Raw genomic sequence first — 19511 nt, 5'->3', positions numbered from 1 at the left:
GTGAATTTTGTAGATTGGCTAAAATCAACAAAATTCACATTATTGCTGGCTAAAACTTGGCGCCTGGGTTTCCAGCACTCGGCAGCCCTGGCTTGCAGTTGGGTTGTGCGTTGCAACTTGGCCCCGCATCCAGCAGCAGCCAGTACTCAGCCGACAAGAGGGGGGATAAAGCAAACACTTGGCTAAGAGAAGCTGTAAAACTCAGTGTTCCTGAGATAATTAGTATGTTGGGAAAGTGACAGGAAAGAGAATCAAGCAAAGCCAAGGTCAGCGGCTGCTAATTAAGAATCGGCACCTTGTGTCAGCCTGAGCTGTGGCTTGGAATTGAAACGTACCCTGGGAGAGACCCAGGAAGATAAAGGTGATAGAGTTACCCAGATAGCAGCTAACAGGATTTGAGCAGGGGTTTAAAGTTTCATTCCAGCTTGGCTGATAAAAGGGGTGAAATGAGAGAAAATTGGGGGGGGGAGGTGTGTGCTTTGCTTCCAGGAGGGATTTTTGCCTCTGCAGCTGCCGGAGCATTGCAGACGTAGCAGGATCTGAGGAAGGGGATCTTCTGGCTAAAGAAATAATGGAAGTGTTTTCCAAAGCTCCTCCTCTGGCTTTTTTGGAGGCTCTTCTGGGAAGGTCATGGCAGCGTGTTGGTCCCAGTCACAGTCCTGTGGGAAGGTGGGAGATCGAGCCGTTAGGTGCTGCAGAGATGCCAGCCTTCCTCCCCTCCTTCCCTGTTCTCAGATGGGAGACATACTTGCCTGCTGCCTGGGTTTTCCTTTGTCTGGGACAGAAGCACAGTAATGAAGGGCCTGTGGATTACATGATTTGGGTCCGTTGGGTTCAGGTGGAGCTGTTTGTTGAACCTTGATTAAACTTTCAATGCAGAGACGTCCCTATGAAAAATGAAATGGAGCTAAGTGCTTCTTTTGCAAATCTCCTGGCCAGCCGCTGGCAGGGAATGGGACCTGAGTGTCCCCTTCCCTAAGTCTGGGTTGGAGCAGGCTGGGTTGTGGCCACAGTGTTTCGGGGGGGCTCTGGGAGCTGTGCTTTGCTTGCGGACGGCAAGGACAGGACCTCGGTCTCTGCACGGCAGCTCTGGGATGCTCCTGCTGCCCCTGCCAGGAACGGGTTACATCTGGTACGGTCATGACAAATGAAGGAGAATTTCTTAGTGAGAGGTTATTACTGAGCAGATTATTTTGTTTTAGAGGAAGGCAGTTTAAAAAAGGTGCCCTTGGTTGTAGAAGTGAATTTGTATGCCAACGTTTCTCTGTCTTCTGCATGGGGAAACCATAAGAGGTTTAATGCATGTGATTTACACGGTGCCAGCAGCCAGTGTCCCTTTGTCATCCAGGGTCCAGGTGAGGGGTGCTGGGTGGGAGGACGTCAACCCTTTCAGCACCCAGCGCGGCGAGGAGCTGGGCAGGGGCCCAGAACTGCTTTTCCCTTTAGCAGTGCAGAGAACAGAAGCTGAATATGTATTAGCATTAAAAACTGCATGGCATTTCTCCTGCATTAACGCTAGCTACAGCACACTAAATATTACACCACGTAGTGGATTTTCAGCAGAATGCATGGGGAGCTACATGACCCTCTCTGATCAGTTAACGCTGTTGCTGAAGCAGACATGGAGCTCGGTCTGAAGCGCTGTTTTTCTTCTAGAATTTGCAATTCAGTAGCCTGGGTTGATGCACGGTGCAGCTGTCAGCATGCGGTCTGTTCCTGCTCACCCCATCCATTGCTCTGAAGCACAGAGGATTATAAAATTGCATGGTATTTGGTCGTGTGCACATCAGACCAAAAATGTGCCCAAAATGTGTGCTGTAGCAGTGCTATTTATTTCTGTGAATACTAAGGAAATAGGACATTTAAGCATCTTGATGCGTATTACGGGCTTGACTTTCAGCCATTAACTGTGGGGCACAGCTCACAACATCTAAGTATGCCCCTGTTTTGCAGCCAGTGCAGTTAGACACTAAATGCAGCCACATTTAGCAGTGAAGAAAATGTTTCACCCACAAAACGTGAAGCTGATACGAGACGCAGCCAAAAACCAGCACTGATGGAGAGGCAAATGTGGTGCAGGTCTGGAATGAATCATTTTTTTGGGGTGCAAAAGTTGTGACTCTCCAGAGATTTATTTCTCCTCTTGTCTCTGTGAGGTTGGAGAAACAGGAGGGAAGTTGGGCTGGTAGTAACGCAGCGTGCACACACAGGATCACCTGCAGCACCTCCACTCCCTCTTGTGTCTTACGAAGGTGAGACCTCTCTGGAGAAGGGGAGGCTGCCTGCTCTGCTCAACGAAGTTTATGTCAGTGCGTGGTGACCCACCATGGGCTTTGCTTTCCAGGATTTCTTGACTGACCTGATGATGTCTGAAGTTGATCGCTGTGGTGAGAATGAGCATCTCATTTTCAGGGAGAATACACTGGCCACCAAAGCAATCGAAGAGTACCTGAAGCTGGTGGGGCAGAAATACTTGCAAGATGCCTTAGGTATGTACAGAGTGTTGGCGAGTGTCGCCCAGAGAGGTCCTCCTCTAAGCTGCAGGGTGCTCTGCGTGATGGAGACCATCAGCTGAGCCCTGATGGTTGTCAGAGGCACCAGCGTTTACCTGCTGGAGGGTTTCTCTGGCAGCAGGGTCCGAGTCTGGGGCACAGCCGTGGCTGCAGCGGGCAGCTCTCTGCTCCCAGGTGAAGGTCACTGCTGAGTTAGCGCTTTAATCTGCTTTCAGAGGAGATAACAAATTGATATTTGAAGGCATTATGCTGCCTGCCAAGTCTTCTGTCTCAGCACTGGCAGTGTCACAGCGGCTGATTGAATCCTTTGCCTGATTGCACACCCCCACCAGAGACGCTCCCCCAGTTCCTCACAGCGCTAGTGAGTCAGATGAAATCTCCCAACTTACAGTGATGAGAGTTGCCTCCCAGATCACGCTGGGAACCCTCCTGGTGGTTTTTTTAAGTGCTGGCTATGTTTATGGCTCCAAAAATATTTCTCTTGATGCAAATGAAAATAATTAGAGCTTCTGCTTCTGGGCAGGTCAGGAAGGAATTGCTGTGTTGCTGTGTGCAGCCAGCACAGCACGAGGATGGGGAGAGGCTGCCTTTGAAGCACTATGTCTGAACCTCAGCTGAAGGCAGCTAGATTGGATCCACATCCTAGCAGTAGGATGAGCAGAGTTTCTACTGAGGTGTTAATTTTTCAGTATGTTGGGTTCCTACTAGTGGATTTGTGTAATTTTAGCAAGGTGCAAAGAAGCGTAAATACTTTATTAAGATAATAGTAATAATGACAACGTTGAGGAAGGAGAGATCGTTGAGCAAATTCAGTCAAACCAACAGATAGCCCACAAGAATAGGAAAAGGAATATGATTTATTTCTGCCTTGTAATGCTTTCTGGTTGAAGGCAAGTCTGTAAGTAGATTACCTCATAAAATTTCTAAAAAGCCAGGAGATTAATGAAGGCAGAGAATTTTGAAATATTCCCCTTTCAGGGCTCAGTGCAAATGCTGCCAAGCCAGCTCCATCTAGTACAGGAGGAGCCTGCAGTTCTTGCTCGCTGTTCGGGGCGCTGATTCTGTGTAGACCTTTTATCAGTGAAATGATTCATCTGTATGTCACAAGGTAACACAATACAGCGTAGCGCTTTCCTTTAAACCATGAAGCACAAGCAAGTAATAGGGCCGGATAATAACAGCAGGCATCACCTGCAGGCGAGCAGAGAGGCTCCAGAGCTCCCTGGCAGAGCCGAAAATACATTGGAGAGGCTCTCCAGTACGTAATTAAAATCTGTTTTGGCAATAGGGGAGGAATGCAGACTAGAGTGGGCAAAAACCAGGAGGATGGGAAAACCCAAGAAGGTCAGGAATTAGGAGATGAGCAAACCAACAGGAATTAGAAGAAAACCAAAGCAAACCTTTCTCCCAGAATGTCACCCCACCCTGCAGGTCCTTAGCTAAACACTACCTCTTAATCCCTGTTACCCTGTCCCCTGCTCTCCCCGGCCACTGCTGTGTGCTAACTGGGATGGACAACCGCCATCCCCCGGAGCTGGACACCTGCCGAAGCGGTGGGAAGCACCCTCAGCCCGGGTGGCAGGGGTCTGTGCCCGGGTACCCCAGCGTGAAAGGTGACATGAGAGAGAGTTGCTGGCAAAGGAGGCCCACAGTGTGAGTCTCCGCAAGGGTGAGGAGCAGCCAGGCAGCAAACAGGAGTGCAGGGAAATGCAGAGAAATATTTTAATTTAATTTTGTGTGATGTTTAGCTCAAAATAAACCAAGTAAATTGTTTCTTTCCTTTAATTACCTATTTCTCCTGTGAATCAGACTGGCTTGTCAGCGCCAGGGCACAGTCTGCAGTAGCAGGCCATCCTGCAAATAATTACAGAACTTGCCAGCATACTTCCTACTGGATTAGCCTGAGGGAGCGTCTCTGGAACTGGTGTAATGGGAGGTCGGGGCAGGCTGAGGAAGCGGGTGTTTTGGCAGCACAGTTCTGATGCAATAGCCCATAGCCACAGAGGCAGAGCTGCCAACTGGGGAAGAGGGATGAAACGTGCTCATCGGGAGTCCGGGTGCCTTTCTGCAGGGTGTGCTGTATTGTTTTGTGAGCTCCCAAGGCAGCACCGGCTGCTCCTGGGTCCCCTCGGAGGTCTTGAGAGCTGGCTGGGGTACAGCCTGCCCCGGGAGCCACCGCTGCCTGCTCTTATCCGGCTTCTGTTCAGCCAGTGTGATGGGGCATAGGGTAACTGCTCGGGCACTGGGGCTTATGAACAGAATTGCTTGAAGGCTGCGTCTCTCATGTCTCCAAAACCCATCACCGACTGTCTGTTTTACAGGGGAATTTATCAAGGCACTGTACGAATCAGATGAAAATTGTGAGGTGGATCCCAGTAAGTGTTCGTCTTCAGACCTTCCTGAACATCAGAGCAACCTGAAAATGTGCTGCGAGCTGGCCTTCTGCAAAATCATCAACTCCTACTGGTCGGTATCCCGCGAGTGTCGCTCCCCTCCGCATGCCCTCAGCTAGCGCAGAGGCGGTACAGCTGCAGGGGACAAGGGTGGCCGCAGTCCATCTTCAGGCTGTTGGTACCTGTCCCTTAGCTGGGCTGACGGGCAGCTTGTCGGAGAGCTTTGGAGGGAGAGCTGCGGGGTCTGCCCACGTCCTGCAGCGCATCAGGGAGTCCTGGCGGTCTGGGAGCAAGGGTGAGGATGGCCAGGGAGTGAGACAGCAGCTCCTGCTCACCCAGAGTTTGAAGCATCTGCTCTGGGGCTGAGACAGCCTCACTGGATTCTCTGTCACGCTTGTTTTCAGTGGGTGCTGAAGGGTTACTGGCGCAGACACGGGGACAGGGTAGTGGAGACAAGGAATGCGAAATGCCTTTGCCAGTGTGACCAATTCAGAGAGGGACTTGATGCCAACTGTATATGAAAGTCTGGAATAAAGGGCAGAAATGCATGTCCTGGGTCTCCTACCCATGTAACGATTCAGTCTGGATCAGACTGACGGACTCTGCCTGCCTCCCCAGAGCATCAGGTGAAGTTTTGAAATCCTCTTTGCAGCAGGCAGGGTCTGTGGCACTCCTCCTGCCTGCAAGGAAGCTGCACCAGCACAGGGAGCTTTTGTTTAGGCAGATGTTCTCTTGTTGCAGAGTGCTGGAGCAGGGGAGGATGCTGCTGGTACTCCTGGGTTGCTGTTTGGCTCAGCATCCTGCGCTCCTCTGGGTTAACCCTTCTCTCTCCCAGCCCCAGGGTGCTTGCTGAGGTGGAGATGGGGAGCCCATTGCCTCCTTGGCCCAAGGCCTGGTATGCAGTTTGAGGCATTTCCTAGCTGTTTGTTCTCAGGGTAAAGGTTCTTGCAACTAGTTGGGACAGGCCCAAATATGCAAAATTGATTGGAGTAGTCGTATCTTGTTGTGGAAGTGGCTGTCGAGCATGGCTGTGCTCATGGTGTTACCTCCTGCTCAGCCCTGGGGACTGGGAGCCAGGAGTCCGTGGGTCTGTTACAGATGCCTGCAGAGATGACCTGAAAGAGGAAAAAAATGGGCTTGTGACTCTCTTTACTTGAAGAAATAAAAATATTTTCTTTCTGATTCTTGCTAACGTACCCAGACACTCTTGTGCTGATCATATGAGAGAATGATCATTTTTGTCTTACTGCTGGATTTGCAGTCTTCCTGCTTAAAAGTCTGGGCTTAGTTTTTATTAATGTATTTCGTAGCAACACTGTTGTTGCAAAACACCAACTAAGGATAATATTGGAGGAAGAAAGTCTTTGATAGTATGGATTTCTCATTTTCTCTCCTATCCCAGCTGTTGTGTTGAGGTCTGAAAACTCATTATACTTAATCTCCCAGGATACTGGGTGTGCCCTCCTGCAAGCCCAGGAAGGGAATTGCTCTTCCTGATACTGCTCAGGGAGAGAACAAGCAGCAAGAGGCTCACTCAGACTTCCTTTATCTATCACAAATAAGCAAAGGGCAGATTTCTTTACAGGCATCCTATACCTTATCCTGGGCCACTTAATAACTCTCTGACTCAGGAATGGTGTTTACCTGCTCTCACAGGAGGGATTCACTGCTTCTAGTCACCAGAGGGTTATAATTGTTGGAATTGAATTCATGTATTCCTAAAACCACCGAAAGCAGCACTAAAAGGTCGCTCTAAAAATAGGCTTGAAAAGTGACCTAAGGAAAGTCAGGAATGCATGGGAAGTTTGTTCCTCCAGTCCTGCCTTTCCGAGGAAGGCTGGAGCAGCTGAGCTGCTGCTCTGAGTGGTTCCCCCAGTCCTTTGTGCTCAGCGGTTCTTGGGAATTAATTGGGCTGATGAGTGTTCGGGATTGGCCGAGGTATCCTGACAGCTAACGATCTTGCTTTAAATAGAGTGCCACAGTGTGCATGTTCATCTGCCGGATAGAGTCAGAGAGAGGAAAAAGGTTTACAATAACTGAAAATTGTTATAATTATGACATAATTTGGACATCTGGAAAGTTTCAGTGTAAGCAGAAATTCAGCATGTGGAAGCTTGTTACTGGAAAGTTGGGTAATGAATTATGGGCCCGTTTGTCACATAAAGCTGGCTAACTGAATTCCATCCGCTGTTACACAATTAAACTTTTATGGTCTCCCAGCCTGTGATAGTGAACAGTACTGACGGGCTGTATGCAGCCGGTGCATACATTTTCAGGGGTTTACTTTCCAGTAACTACAACCTGTCCTGATCATTCAAGCCTTAAATTGCTTAAAGGATTCTCCTGTTTCTGGGCAAATACCATGAAGTAAAAGGGCTTTGTCCAATTGTATGGATCAAGCCAAAGACAGAGGAGAATTTATCCAGCCAAAGATATCGGTAACGTTATTTATAAAGCGCAGGGTAAAAGCTCACGAGTGTGAAAGCCTGAAGCCAACGTGGAGCTGAACACGATGGCAGCATTTGCCAAGCACTTCCATGGAGTGTCACCGCCCATGTCCGAAGGTCGGAGAGAAACCTGAAAACCTGGAGCGCAGCTACGTGGGCCTCCGTATGCAGCAGTGCTGTGCTGAGTGGGCTGCCTGGGGTGGGAAGCGTGCAGCCGGGCAGCGCGGTCTGCGGCTGGCAGATTAACGAGATGAGGGGTGAGGGCTCTGCCTGCTGAGCGTGCACGCCGCTGGCTCGGAGAATGGCCGCAGAGCTAGAGGCTGTGGCTGTCCGGCTGCAGGGTACGTGCCACTCTTAACGGACCGCAATCCCCGCAGGTCCTCAGCTCTGCAGCTGTGGCGAGGAGCAGTCGGTCGGGCTCGATGAAGTGAGTGTCCGTAGCCCCGGGAAGCAGAGGCCGGAGCACGGGGAGTGCTGGCAGCAGGAGGAGTGCCCTTGTATTCGCCCAGAGGCCTGGCAGTGCTGCCGCCGGGACGGCGTGCACGGGCGGGTGCTTTTCTCTGGGCGCTCCTCCGTTTCGGAGCCGCCCGCCCGGTTCTTGCTGCCGCTGGACAGTGGATGGTGTCTCTGGCCATGCAGCTCCCATGGTTTTCTCTTCTTCCCGACTCGGGTGAGGTTCAACCACAGGGCAGTCAGTCCCGGAGAGGGGGGCAGGCCGGTGAGAAGCCAGCTGACGTTGCTTTGCTTCTCCCAGACAGTCCCCGCAGCAAAACTGGGAAACCGTCCTCTGAAATGGCTGTTTGTTAAGGAGATTTATGGCCTAAAATGGAGTCCGACCCCTCTTCAGTCTGCTTTTGTACCATCCAGCTCTGGTTTTGAAACAAAGACGGTGGTTGCTGGCCAGGACAGGCTCCAGGGCGGGTGGGGAGCTCTGTACCAGGGAGCCAGGGGACCAACAGCAGCACGGTGGGACCCATTGCCTGCCTGCTCCCGTGGGTGGGAGTATCCAGCTGAATAAATAACCCATGCTGGGAACAGGATAAGGTGGGAGCCCGGAGCTGGGGAGGGCCGAGCAGAAACAGGCAGCAAGTTCTCTGGCGATAAGGGCTGTTGCAGCAGGCGTCTGCTGGACCCAGGGGAATTCTGGCATCCAGGAAAGGCAGGCTGAGGTCTGTGCAGTTACAAGGCTGGAGTAACTCCGGTGGGGCTCCGCGTTTGTACTAGTCACAGTGGGATTTGATCCAGGTGCTTTGAACATGAGTATTACATGAGCACTCCCTCCAAGCACCGGCTGTGCCGGTGACCCCAGTACTGCTGGTGTTTCTGCCGAGAGGGTCCCATGATGCTGCGTTTCTTCAGGAGACACTCTCCACCTTGGTGCCTGAGCTTCCCCCCATTTGGAAGTGCCCTGTGCACAGCCAACTGACTTGTGATGAGCTGCTTTGCAGTTTGTTTCTTATCTGTGTCTTCCCAGTTGTCTGGGGTTTTGGCACCCAGGAAAACCGGGAACATTAGTCTGATGAAAGCTGCTTCTCCTGCAACTTCACGGAGCAGCTTTGCTTTTTCCTGTGTGGTTTGAGTCTCCTAAAAGGACAAGAGCCTGTGACTGGTGTAGATAGCGGTGCTGCTGTGGATCAACAGGGTGAGAAGGCTCTACCGTTGTACAGGTCTGGGTGTCGCACCCCACAGCTGATACGCACCATGTTTAGCTACTGCCGTGTGGCTGTTTGAACACCCTGGCCTTGAACTTGCCATCCCCGCATGTCCTCCTGTCGTTCCAGTGTCTTCCCAAGGGAGCTCAAAGAAGTTTTTGCCTCCTGGAGACAAGAATGCAGCAACCGAGGCCGCCCAGACATCAGTGAGCGACTGATCAGTGCCTCCCTATTCCTCCGGTTCCTCTGTCCGGCCATCATGTCCCCGTCCCTCTTCAGTCTCCTGCAGGAATACCCGGATGACCGCACTGCACGCACTTTGACCCTCATTGCCAAGGTCACCCAGAACCTTGCTAACTTTGCCAAGTAAGCCGGGGTGCAGGGGCAGGAGGGGGCAGGTCTGGAGAGGGGGAAGGAAACTCCGGGTGCGTAGGCAGAGCCACAGCTCCGGCATCAGGAGTCCCACACTGGTCGCTGCTTTCCTCAATGGAAAGGGTCTGTTTCCTGTTGGCTTTTTCCCCTGCGTCTCTCTGGGACCCATTCCCTCACTGTCGGGTCAGGGAGATCATTTAAGTTTCCAAAACAGGACGTGTTTTATGAGCAGGAAAAGGGGCTGTTTTGACCACAGGGACGAGCCGGCAGGGTGGCAGCAGGAATGCCCCAGCACAGTCAGGCGCTTTGTCCCGCGACGGCTGTGCGGGGCATGGCTGGCGGCAGTGCACTGCCTGCCTCCCGTCAGAGGCACCAAACAGCAGCAATGGTGTGCATAGCTCAGAAGCTGGTCTTTCCTTCCCCTGAGCTCTGGGACCTTCCCTGCTATTAAAATGCAGATGTCTGAACTGGGAAGGTATGAAAAGAGAATGGGGACACTATCAATTTCTAACTAAGCCCATTGGTTTGATGGAAACAAAGCAAGAGATTTCTGAAAATCTTTCAACTGGCTGCAGCTCTGAGTTACTTATCCTGAGCTCTGATAACAAAATGATGAGCTTTCTGAAACATGAATGGACAGTTTCTGTCTAAAGCTTCTTAGATTTGGAAACTAGCTTAGTACACACACTCACAGTCAGGGATGCGCGTACATGCAAGCAGACACAGATGGAAGACATACAAGTGTGTTACACTAGATGACAGAAATTCTCTGTATTCCTGACCAATCCCTAACTAAAGGGTTTTCAGATTTTCAGCACTGTGCAGGAAAGACTCTTCAACTAAGCTGACATTAGTCAAGCCAAAGTTATCAAGCTGAGCTGTCCTGCAGATGGCACACAGCCGAGCCTCTCCTCACAGAATCACCGGCACTGGCACAGCACCAACTGCTGCTGGTACAGTTGAACCATAAGACCCTCCCCGTTGTGCTCTAAATAAGACATCTGACTGAAAGCAAAGTCTGGGTGGAGTGCTTGGAGGGCAGAAGGAGGTTGCAAGAAGCCCAAGGGGACAAAAGGGCTGGCCCAGCTGCAGGTGTAGCTCTCCTGCTTGGTCCCCAGAGTGGTTGTGCTGGGGCACCAGCCGGCACGGCTGGAGTTGGCTTCAGTGCCCCTGGAAGAGCAGGGAGAGTGCAGGATTCCTACCACCATCATTCACTGGGCTTCAGTCAGTTGATGGTGCTTGGTATTGCGATTTCTTTATTTGCAGTGACAGGTCCTATTTCTGGAGGCTGTGCCCTGACCCAGCAGTAAGATACACTCCGTTACCAAGAACAGCTTTGTTTCTCTAGCTTTCACCTTCATTTCTACTGCAGAGATCCCATGCTGACAAGGACTTAGCTGGTTTAGGCTGGAGTAAATTTTGGTTCCCTGATCAGTGAGGTGTACCAGGTGCCTGCTAGCAACCTGGGGATCCCAAAGACTTTGAAGGGTTCAGATGCCAGAGGAAGGCTCTGGCATTCTTACCTGCGTACGTACCTACCCGTTCTGTTGACTGCACTTCTGTTGACAGGATTTAGTTGAAATTTGTAATGCTGTCTTCATAGGTTTGGCAGCAAAGAGGAATACATGTCCTTTATGAATCAGTTCCTGGAACATGAATGGACTAACATGCAGAGATTTCTGCTGGAGATTTCCAATCCCGAAACCATCTCAAACACAGCTGGCTTTGAAGGCTACATTGACCTGGGCCGGGAACTGTCCACTTTGCACTCGCTACTCTGGGAAGTCATTTCTCAACTAGAGCAGGTATCCGGGGGGATTGCAGGGGCAGGCTTTGGGGGAAGCGCAGTTGGCCAGTGCTGGGCATCTGTACCACACCTCACACCTCCCCATGTCCAGCAGGTATCAATCCATTAGCTATATCTGTGCACAGCACAGCTGTTACTAACCCGTAGCACTTCCCCAGCCTTTGCACATGCTGCAGAAGTAGCTCATTCTTTACGTCCTTCTTTGAGGCAGGTGAGTATAGCTCTTTCCCTCCTCTGCTGTTTATCACTGGGGGGTGGGGATGGAGGGGCAGTTGGGAAGAGAAGGCACAGCTGCTGAACACCAGGATTTTGTCTGTCCCAGCAGATTCAAAAGGTTTCTTTTAAATTAAAAGGACTTTTGTCAAGAGGCCTGGACCAGGTTTGGCTATAGCTGTCATCTTCTGTATCTGAGCTTTGTTAATCATGCTTCTTCCTCTGCTCCACAGCAGCAAATGGCTTCTAAAGCCACATGTTCTGGTACATCCTGTAGCCTCAGCGGTGGGGATAAATGATGGAGAAAATGAATGTTGTTAATGTGATTCACTGAAGAGACTGTCCAGCAACTGGCAAAGCCCACAGTTCTCTAGCAAAAATACAGATATTGGTAGTAAAATACAAGATGTTGGTAGTAATTCTGCTCTCTTTTCTGCTCAGGGCACTGCAACAAAACTGGGGCCTCTGCCTCGGATCCTGAGGGATGTCAACTCGGCACTCAGTAACCCGACCTGTGTGCAGGTCTCGGTCACAGCTGATCACACCGCATCCACGCCCAACGCTGGCAACAGCATCTCTGCGGGGCTACAGAAAATGGTGATAGAGAATGACTTATCTGGGTAAGAGCATAAAAGGTGGCCTGGCCACAGACCAGGGCAATACTGACTATTCATCTACTGCCAAAACCTGAGCACCTGCAGGGACAGACAGGACAGGGTGTAGTGTGGAGTTGCCTGATCCATTGACTAGGCTTTCCAGTCGCAGAACTGATATTGGATGTAGTTCAGCTCTGAATCTAGACAAAGCAGTGGGCGGTAGCGCAAGCACGTGGCTCCATGCCGGGTCGCTTAAGAGCCAAAATTGGGGATGTGGTCTTGGGAAATGAAGAACTTGGCGGTTCTGGTCCCAGCTGTTGAGATATGGCTGCAGAAGTAAAACGTTCATCCTTTGAGGACTTGAGGGCTTGTTTGTGCTAACCTCAAAGTGATGGGTATCGCCATTAAGTTCATTAGGTCTCTGAGTATGCAAGACTTATGGGATTGGCCTTATCCGTCTTTGTAAGACATAGGGTATATATGTGCTGAATTCACTGAGATCCAAATCTGGACATTTCTCTAAGAGTTGCCAAACTGTAGAAGGCCTAACAATGAATTCCAGTCTACTCTGTCCAGTTTTTATAATACCGGGTGTTTTTAATGATGAGCAGTGATTCACAGACACCATCACCTAACTTACTTTTTGGCCTAATTATGTAAGGAGTTTCATTCATGGGGAAGATGACTCTGTTCCAGACCTATAATGTTTCTGTTTGTGGAAAATGAAATGAAGCCCACACAAATGGAAAGACTGTGCTAGTAAAATAGTCAGTAAGTGGAAACTACGTAATATTTAACAGTTTAATTAGGAATGAAAGGCAGCAATGGCGCTGGACTTGCTCTAATCAGAGCTTTCATCTGTAATGCTTCCCAGCGTGAGGTACAATTATTTAAATTTAATGGTATGGAGGATCTCTGACAACATGCTTTCACCCAAATACTTGCTTACAACGCACCATCTTTGATCAGCAGTATCTTCACATTAAGCTACTGCAAAGCTCTTTCTTCATATCCCCAAGAAATCAATATTGCATGAATGTCTGTTACAGCAGGAGGAATGGGTGGATAACCTTCAGTTGCTAGGCTTTAGCTCTGCTGTTAGAGCTCTCTGTCTGACCCTTGGAGGCCTAGTGTGGATCAGGCCCCCATGGTGTTCCATCCTGTACAAATATTGGCCAGTGTGCCCTCAGGAGCTTACTGCCCAGGTACAGAGCAGGGGACGTGAGAGTGGCGTGGATACAGCCGGTTGGAAGCAGAAAGGGTGACACGTGCTGTCAGCGTGATGAGCAGATCCAGCCGGGGGCGCGGAGCCCCCCGGAGCGTGTCTGTGATGCCTCCTGCACAGCACAGCGCTCTCACCGCGCATCCGCACGCCCCTCGCTCGCCTGCCTACACCCGCCCGCTCCTGCAGGGCTGGCCCAGGGCTCCTCTGCACCCCTCTGTCCTCCCCGCTGCCCTCGCACTGTCCCTCCCCGCAGGCAGACCCGGCCGGGCCAGCCCTGCCTCTGCGCCCGCAGCGGCTGGGTTACGTCCCCGTCCTGCACAGCTGCGCCACGCTGATTTCTTCTGAGTGATTTCGTTTTTTCTGCTCCGGTGCAGCATTCACAACTCTTCTTTTTTGTTTTGTTTTCCTCTCCTCTTCCTTATGCACTGACTTCCCCGCAGTCTGATAGATTTCACACGGTTACCATCTCCAACCCCTGAAAACAAGGACTTGTTTTTTGTCACAAGGTCTGCTGGGGCCCAGCCCTCGCCTGCCCGAAGCTCCAGTTACTCAGAGGCCAATGAGCCCGACGTGCAGATGTCTAATGGCAGCAAGAGTTTGTCCATGGTGGACTTGCAGGACAATCGGCTCTTGGACAGTGGGGCCAACGCGCCTGGCACGGCTGACTCCCTCAATGACAGTCAGTCGTCCCTCGGGCAGTTGCAGGGCGTATGGACCGCACGGACTCAGCAGAACAGCGTGACGGCCATGGCCACCGTGCGCCGGGTGGGCCAGACCCCCACCACGCCGAGCGGCGAGAGCGCGCCCGGCCGGCCCCAGCTCCTGGCACCCCTCTCCTTCCAGAACCCCGTCTACCAGATGGCCGCCGGGCTGCCGCTCTCCCCCCGCGGCCTGGGCGACTCCGGCTCCGAGTGCCACAGCTCGCTCAGCTCCCACAGCAACAGCGAGGAGCTGACAGCCAACAAGCACGGCTTCGCCGCCCCCGCCGCCAGCGAGGACTTCGCCCGCCGGACAGGGGAGCTGGCCCGCCGGCAGCTCTCGCTGACGGAGAAGGGCGGCCAGCCCACCATGCCGCGGCAAAACAGCGCGGGACCGCAGAGGCGGATAGACCAGCCGCCCCCACCGCCCCCGCCTGTCACCCGGGGCCGGACGCCGCCCTCCTTGCTGAACACTGTTCAGTACCAGCGACCCTCCAGCGGCAGCATGATGTCCTCCTCGCCAGACTGGCCTGGCAGCGGGGCCCGCCTCCGGCAGCAGTCCTCCTCCTCCAAGGGCGACAGCCCTGAGATGAAGCAGCGCACGATGCACAAACAGGTGAGTCTGGGGGCCGTACCCGCTCTGGGCGTTGAAGGGGCCGGGCAGGGCTCAGCCCGCGGACTTGGAGAAGAAACCGGCCAGTGGGCATTGCTGCAATGGGAGGGGACGTCACTGCGGCTCTTGAGTTAGCGCATCAGTGCTGACCCCGTGGCGGCGTTGCATGTGGGGATGCGCCTCGGCTCTTGCACCCAGCATGGCCTGAGACGGAGGCCCTCCAGGGAAGGGGACGCAGACCAGTGTTCGTTCCCTGTGTTCCTCCGTTGCGTGGCACGTTGGCGTGTGACTGCCGCAGGGCGGCAGGTGGCAGAGACACGAGGGCGATGGCAGCCATGCCTCTGTCCTGCGCTACCATCTTGTCACTGCTTTGCCTCTCCATGCCCAGGCATTCATCCCATGCCATAGTCAACCCCGCGCCATCTCCCAGACTTGGACCGGGCCCTAATCTTCTCTTGTGACTAAGAGTCTCCCTGCTGCAGCTCCTGTCCCAGCAGAGCCACGGCACTCCTGGACGCTCCTATTTGTTTGCTCTGCGAGACCCTCCTGTAAGTGCTTCAGGGGAGCTGAAAGCAGTAGGGAAGGAGTGTGCTCCCCGTGGAGAGTGAAGTTCCTGCTGTGCAGAGCTCTGCAGTGATTCAGGTCCCAGACTGCATGCTGGTCTGCACAGAAATAAGTTTTGCTATTTGTGGTGCTAAAACTGAAAGCAGTAGGTCACAGACCCAGGGCCCTCTGGTTTTACTGGCATGGATGAATTGTTTTTCTAGCACTCATTTATTCATTCTACATTTCAGAGCTAACCCTATAGAAAATTAACACGGTAGGGCCTCTCAGTGCCTAAAGGAAGAGTTTTAAAAGTAATGCAAACCCAGAGAATGTGGACAACTGGCAAGAGCTCGCTGCATCTCAGCCCAGGCACAGTATTAAGGCACCTTTTCAGCAGTACGGTGTTGAAAGAGCAACAGAGTTGGTGTAACTACCTTTCCTTTACAAGGCAGCTGTGGAGGCCTTTGTCAGTGCTGCCCATTGAAGGCTGTTTTATCAGCCCCATCTGGAGCTGTTGTGTGCATACGATATTGATTCATAAGCGCTGACATTAGCAAGCATGCCATGTAGCAGCATTTGTATAATGTGGATCAATACTCATTAGGTACAGAGGGCACAGAGCTCTGCAAGCAGCAGCAGCCTGTTCGGTAGCAGCTTCCTCCAGAAAGACAACAGTGAACTCTGGGTGACCTTCGGAAAGCCCTGGCCAAGTTGTGTTTGCAGATCTTTCCTCCACCCACCCCTATTGTCCTCTCAAAGTTTCTCTCAAGACCTGAAGTCCTCAGAATGCCTTTCCTACCCTTAATCTGCGCATTTTACTTACGTGTTAGCAGCATCTGTAGACCATAATGAAGCTGCTTGCTCATGGTTGGTGGTACTAAATGCTGTTTGAGAACAAAGAAATCCCATTTGGTGGCCATTTTAGTAGAAGTCCATGAACCTCGTTCCTGCCAGCCAGAAGCACTTCCTCTACTTCTGTAAGTTCATCTGCTGAACTGACTTCCAAACTGTCCCAGGCCAGACGAGATATCCTTTTTTACTTCTTCAGAGAAGGAAGAAAGAGGCAGAAGGACTCATGCACAGTGGGCTGAGCTCTGTTCGCTGACATCCTTTACCAGTGGCCTTTACGCTGCTGAAATGAACCCGGGTGGCCACTGCTCCTTGGAGCCAGAAATGCTGAGCAGCCAACACAGGTGCCGTGCCCGAGCTGGAGATGCAAGAAAAAGCAGAAAGCCACAAGCCAGGGGAGGATTTATAGCAAGTGATGTTCATGAGCTGAGTCTGAAACTTCTGATTTAAAATTCTGGAAGTAGATGGAAGATGGCGTGAGAAAGCCCCCAACCCCAGTGAGGTGACTAAACCAGTCCCCACTCCTTCTGCGTACAGAACCTCCTGTTCTGCTTCTTGCCGGTGACTGGGTTTCTTTACTGTCCAGAGGTTTGAATGAAGGAGAAAATGCCCGACATTTCTGACTTGTTATCTTGAATTCCCTTGACCAAGTCATCGAGATCCCTTGTGTTCATCCAAGAAACTGCTTACTGCAGTTTGTAATGAGCCAGGATGGAGGAGAAATTGCTGGAGATTCACTTCCTCAACCTTGTAATGTGGTTGGAAAATATTTAGGCAATGCCATTTGCAGTCCCTGCCCAGGCTAGGACTGAAAAGCAGCAGCTGTGTCTGTAGCTCTCTGACTGTGGAACAGCACTGCTCCTTGAGCTCCCATAGCTACATGAACAAACCTAGAGATGAACTACTAAGATACCAAGCATTTAGACCTCTCCAGCATCCTAAGCGTAGTCTCAGCCAAAAAGAAACCTTTCTTTTCCAAGAAGGCACCTGCGTGACCAAAAGTAGCGTTTCTGTTTGCAGAGCTGGTCTTATCTGTACGACGTCTCCCCAGCGAGGAAAAGGATGGCTCAGTAAAAGATGCTGAAGAGTTGAGTGAAATCTCTGCTTGCGGAGTGAATATACCACGTCAAGCCACTCTGCCTGCAGCTCGCCGCCTTCTCGGGTCATGTCCTTCTGAGGTGACAGGACCTGCTCAGAAACCTGGGCCCGCTACTTTCAGCAGGACCCCACTGCAGTGTGCCGTTGTACGTCTGTTCTGTGGGGGTGGCACAGGGAAGACTTTGGCCTATCAAAGGCTGTTTGACCTAAAATCATGTGCAGATGCAGAATAGGAGTTGTTCTTACCCCCCAGCCCTGACTGCTCTGGTAGCTCAGACTTGTTCGTTGCTGTTTGAGCAGTAGGGGAGAGGGCTTGCTTGGAAGGAAATTCTCTCACCAGCTTCATGACCATTTCTGTTACAGGTTTTTCTTTTGTTATGGTTGTATGTTTCATTGTAGGCCCCTTCTCCTGTGAACCCCAATGCCCTGGACCGCACTGCTGCTTGGCTTTTGAATATGAACATGCAGTTTTTAGAAGATGAAAGCATTGACCCAGATTCCAAGCACAGGGATAAGCTCAGGAATAAGGACGAGCTCAGCCAAGCAGAAAAGGTAAAACCTGATTGGATTGAAACAAGTTTCTAAATAGAGAGAGGATTTCCTTGAATGTCGTTCATCTGAGCACCCTGGGGACAAGGTGGGCTGTGTGGCAGTCCCTGCCCAGGAGAGAGGGGTGTCAGGTTGCTCTTTGCCCTGCTCAGCCTCACAGGGCAATTCTGGGGAAGGTTTGGGAGGTTTTCACACACTCAGTGACTGGAATTACCCTCTGATGAAGGCAAGTAAGAAAAACAGAAGCCAGGAGTCAAGTGCTGGTGCTGCTCTGCAACAAACTCTGACACCAGCCAGTGCCTGTTACTTCCCCCATTCCTACTCCGTCTGGCTGTAGGGAAAAAGAGCTTAAAAAGTGAATTAAGCACACCTATAAAAGTGATGAGAGTAAGGTACAGGCAGCCTCGTGCCTCACAACAGGGACATCTAGCAAGAAGCAACTTCCATATCAAAAGGCTGTAAACAGACCTAAACATTAAGTCCAGATTCTGGTCTCGGAGACACCACGGGGCCTGGGGTGACTTCAGTGGTGCAGTGACATCGCCCTGAGCTTATGGCTGTGTCACACAGACTAGGGCCTGGCCAGTCCGGGGGTCTGTCAGGAAGTCGGTTCCAGAGTATTTGGTCTGAGCCCACTGTCCCGGAGAGGCCCTGTCCTGCTCGCGAAGCAGAGGGTGATGCTCATGTCCCCTCCTTCCCAGATGAGCCTGCGGTGAGACAAGCAGGGAAGAGACAGAGTAGGCCTGGCCAGGGGTGATAAAGTACGGTTAGAAGTAAGGATCCAGCAGTCAAGAGCTGAGAAGATCCCATGTTTGCTGATTGCTGCTTCTGCAAGGTGCTTTCTCGGCAGCCTGGCTCTGCCAGGACCACTGCAGTTGGGCACAGTTAGCATTTGGGACGTTTCCTCAATGTGCTTCTCCTCTGTCACACCAGCTTTGTGTTACCACCCAGTCCCACAGAACTGCAGACATCACCCTCCCTGAGCCTCTTTCCTGTTTTTCCAGCACAGACATGTTTCTGTTTTTGTTACGATAGCCTTCCTGTTCTCATTTTGCTGTGCTGTATCATTTTGGGACTGTCACCTGTTAAATTCAAGTGAAATGCCAAAGGCAGGTATCATAGGGACTGGGAGGTACAAGGCAACGGCTCCCAGCTGCCCCAGGAAGAGCGTAGCAGAGTTTTGTGAGAGTTCAGCCCATTTCTTACTGGCTTTCTGCTCCTTGGGTATTCCTGAAAGTACACAGACATGTACTGATCAGAGCAGCTGACAGAAAAATGTACATGTTTAGCAGACTTTGTGTGCAGAGGTATAGAAATCTTGCCTAACACCTAAGCAGAGACACCGGTAGGCAGCAAATCAAAGAGAAGGCGTTGTCAGACTGGTGCATCGTGCACTGGGTTATTGCTGCATTTAGTCACTGAAGGGCTTCTAAAAGGGTTCAGTGCTCATTCGAGGCTGCAACGGAGAACAACAGTGGCAAGCTTTGCTGTTGCAGTGGAAGTGGAGTGAGGTGAAATGCCGAAGGACCACACACTAAGAAATGTGTGCTGGCCTTGTCCAGCTCACTCCTGCCAGCTCCCGCAGGCAGGCAGATGGCCCTCCGGTATGGACACGGTGCATGCCAAGCATTGTCACTAATCCCCTTCCTGGCACCTTTTCCTGTGAAATGGGCTCAGCTTTTACCAGGTGGGCACTCGCAGGGACTGCTCTATTTCTGTGCCAGCCCAAGAGGCTGCTGCCCCCCAGGACGTGCCAGGCTCACCCCGTCCTGTGCAGGGAGGGGCTCGCCAGCACAGGTCCTGCTCAAGGTAGACAATGGTAGGATTACGAACTCTGACGGTATTGCAGCAAACTAGTCCCTGTCCCAAGTTCAGAGGGAGCCCCCACCTCGCAGGAGCCTGCTGTCTCATTCCCATGCAGCATCTTTTGTTACTTTGCT

At 51.7% G+C, this 19511-nt stretch overlaps 1 protein-coding gene across 12 annotated transcripts in view; it reads left to right on the top strand.

Moving 5' to 3' along the window:
• Window positions 1–19511, top strand: part of DAB2IP (DAB2 interacting protein) — a 211994-nt gene that overhangs the window by 182144 nt on the left and 10339 nt on the right. For 10 of the 12 annotated variants that reach the window (XR_008239251.1, XM_052814269.1, XM_052814271.1 and 7 more), the window contains 7 exons: window positions 2345–2489; window positions 4835–4979; window positions 9135–9371; window positions 10981–11182; window positions 11839–12017; window positions 13659–14532; window positions 17422–17574. Coding sequence is in view for 11 of the 12 variants with exons in the window: in XM_052814269.1 (XP_052670229.1) it covers window positions 2345–2489; window positions 4835–4979; window positions 9135–9371; window positions 10981–11182; window positions 11839–12017; window positions 13659–14532; window positions 17422–17574 (1935 nt within the window). In the remaining variant the exon portion in view is untranslated. The remainder of the gene's footprint in view (window positions 1–2344; window positions 2490–4834; window positions 4980–9134; window positions 9372–10980; window positions 11183–11838; window positions 12018–13658; window positions 14533–17421; window positions 17575–19511) is intronic. The other 2 variants (XM_052814270.1, XM_052814272.1) reach the window with 2 other exon arrangements.

Source organism: Harpia harpyja, chromosome 19 (genome assembly GCF_026419915.1).
Source record: "Harpia harpyja isolate bHarHar1 chromosome 19, bHarHar1 primary haplotype, whole genome shotgun sequence".
In the NCBI taxonomy this organism is placed as follows: domain Eukaryota; kingdom Metazoa; phylum Chordata; class Aves; order Accipitriformes; family Accipitridae; genus Harpia; species Harpia harpyja.
This window is presented reverse-complemented; position numbering and strand designations above follow the sequence as displayed.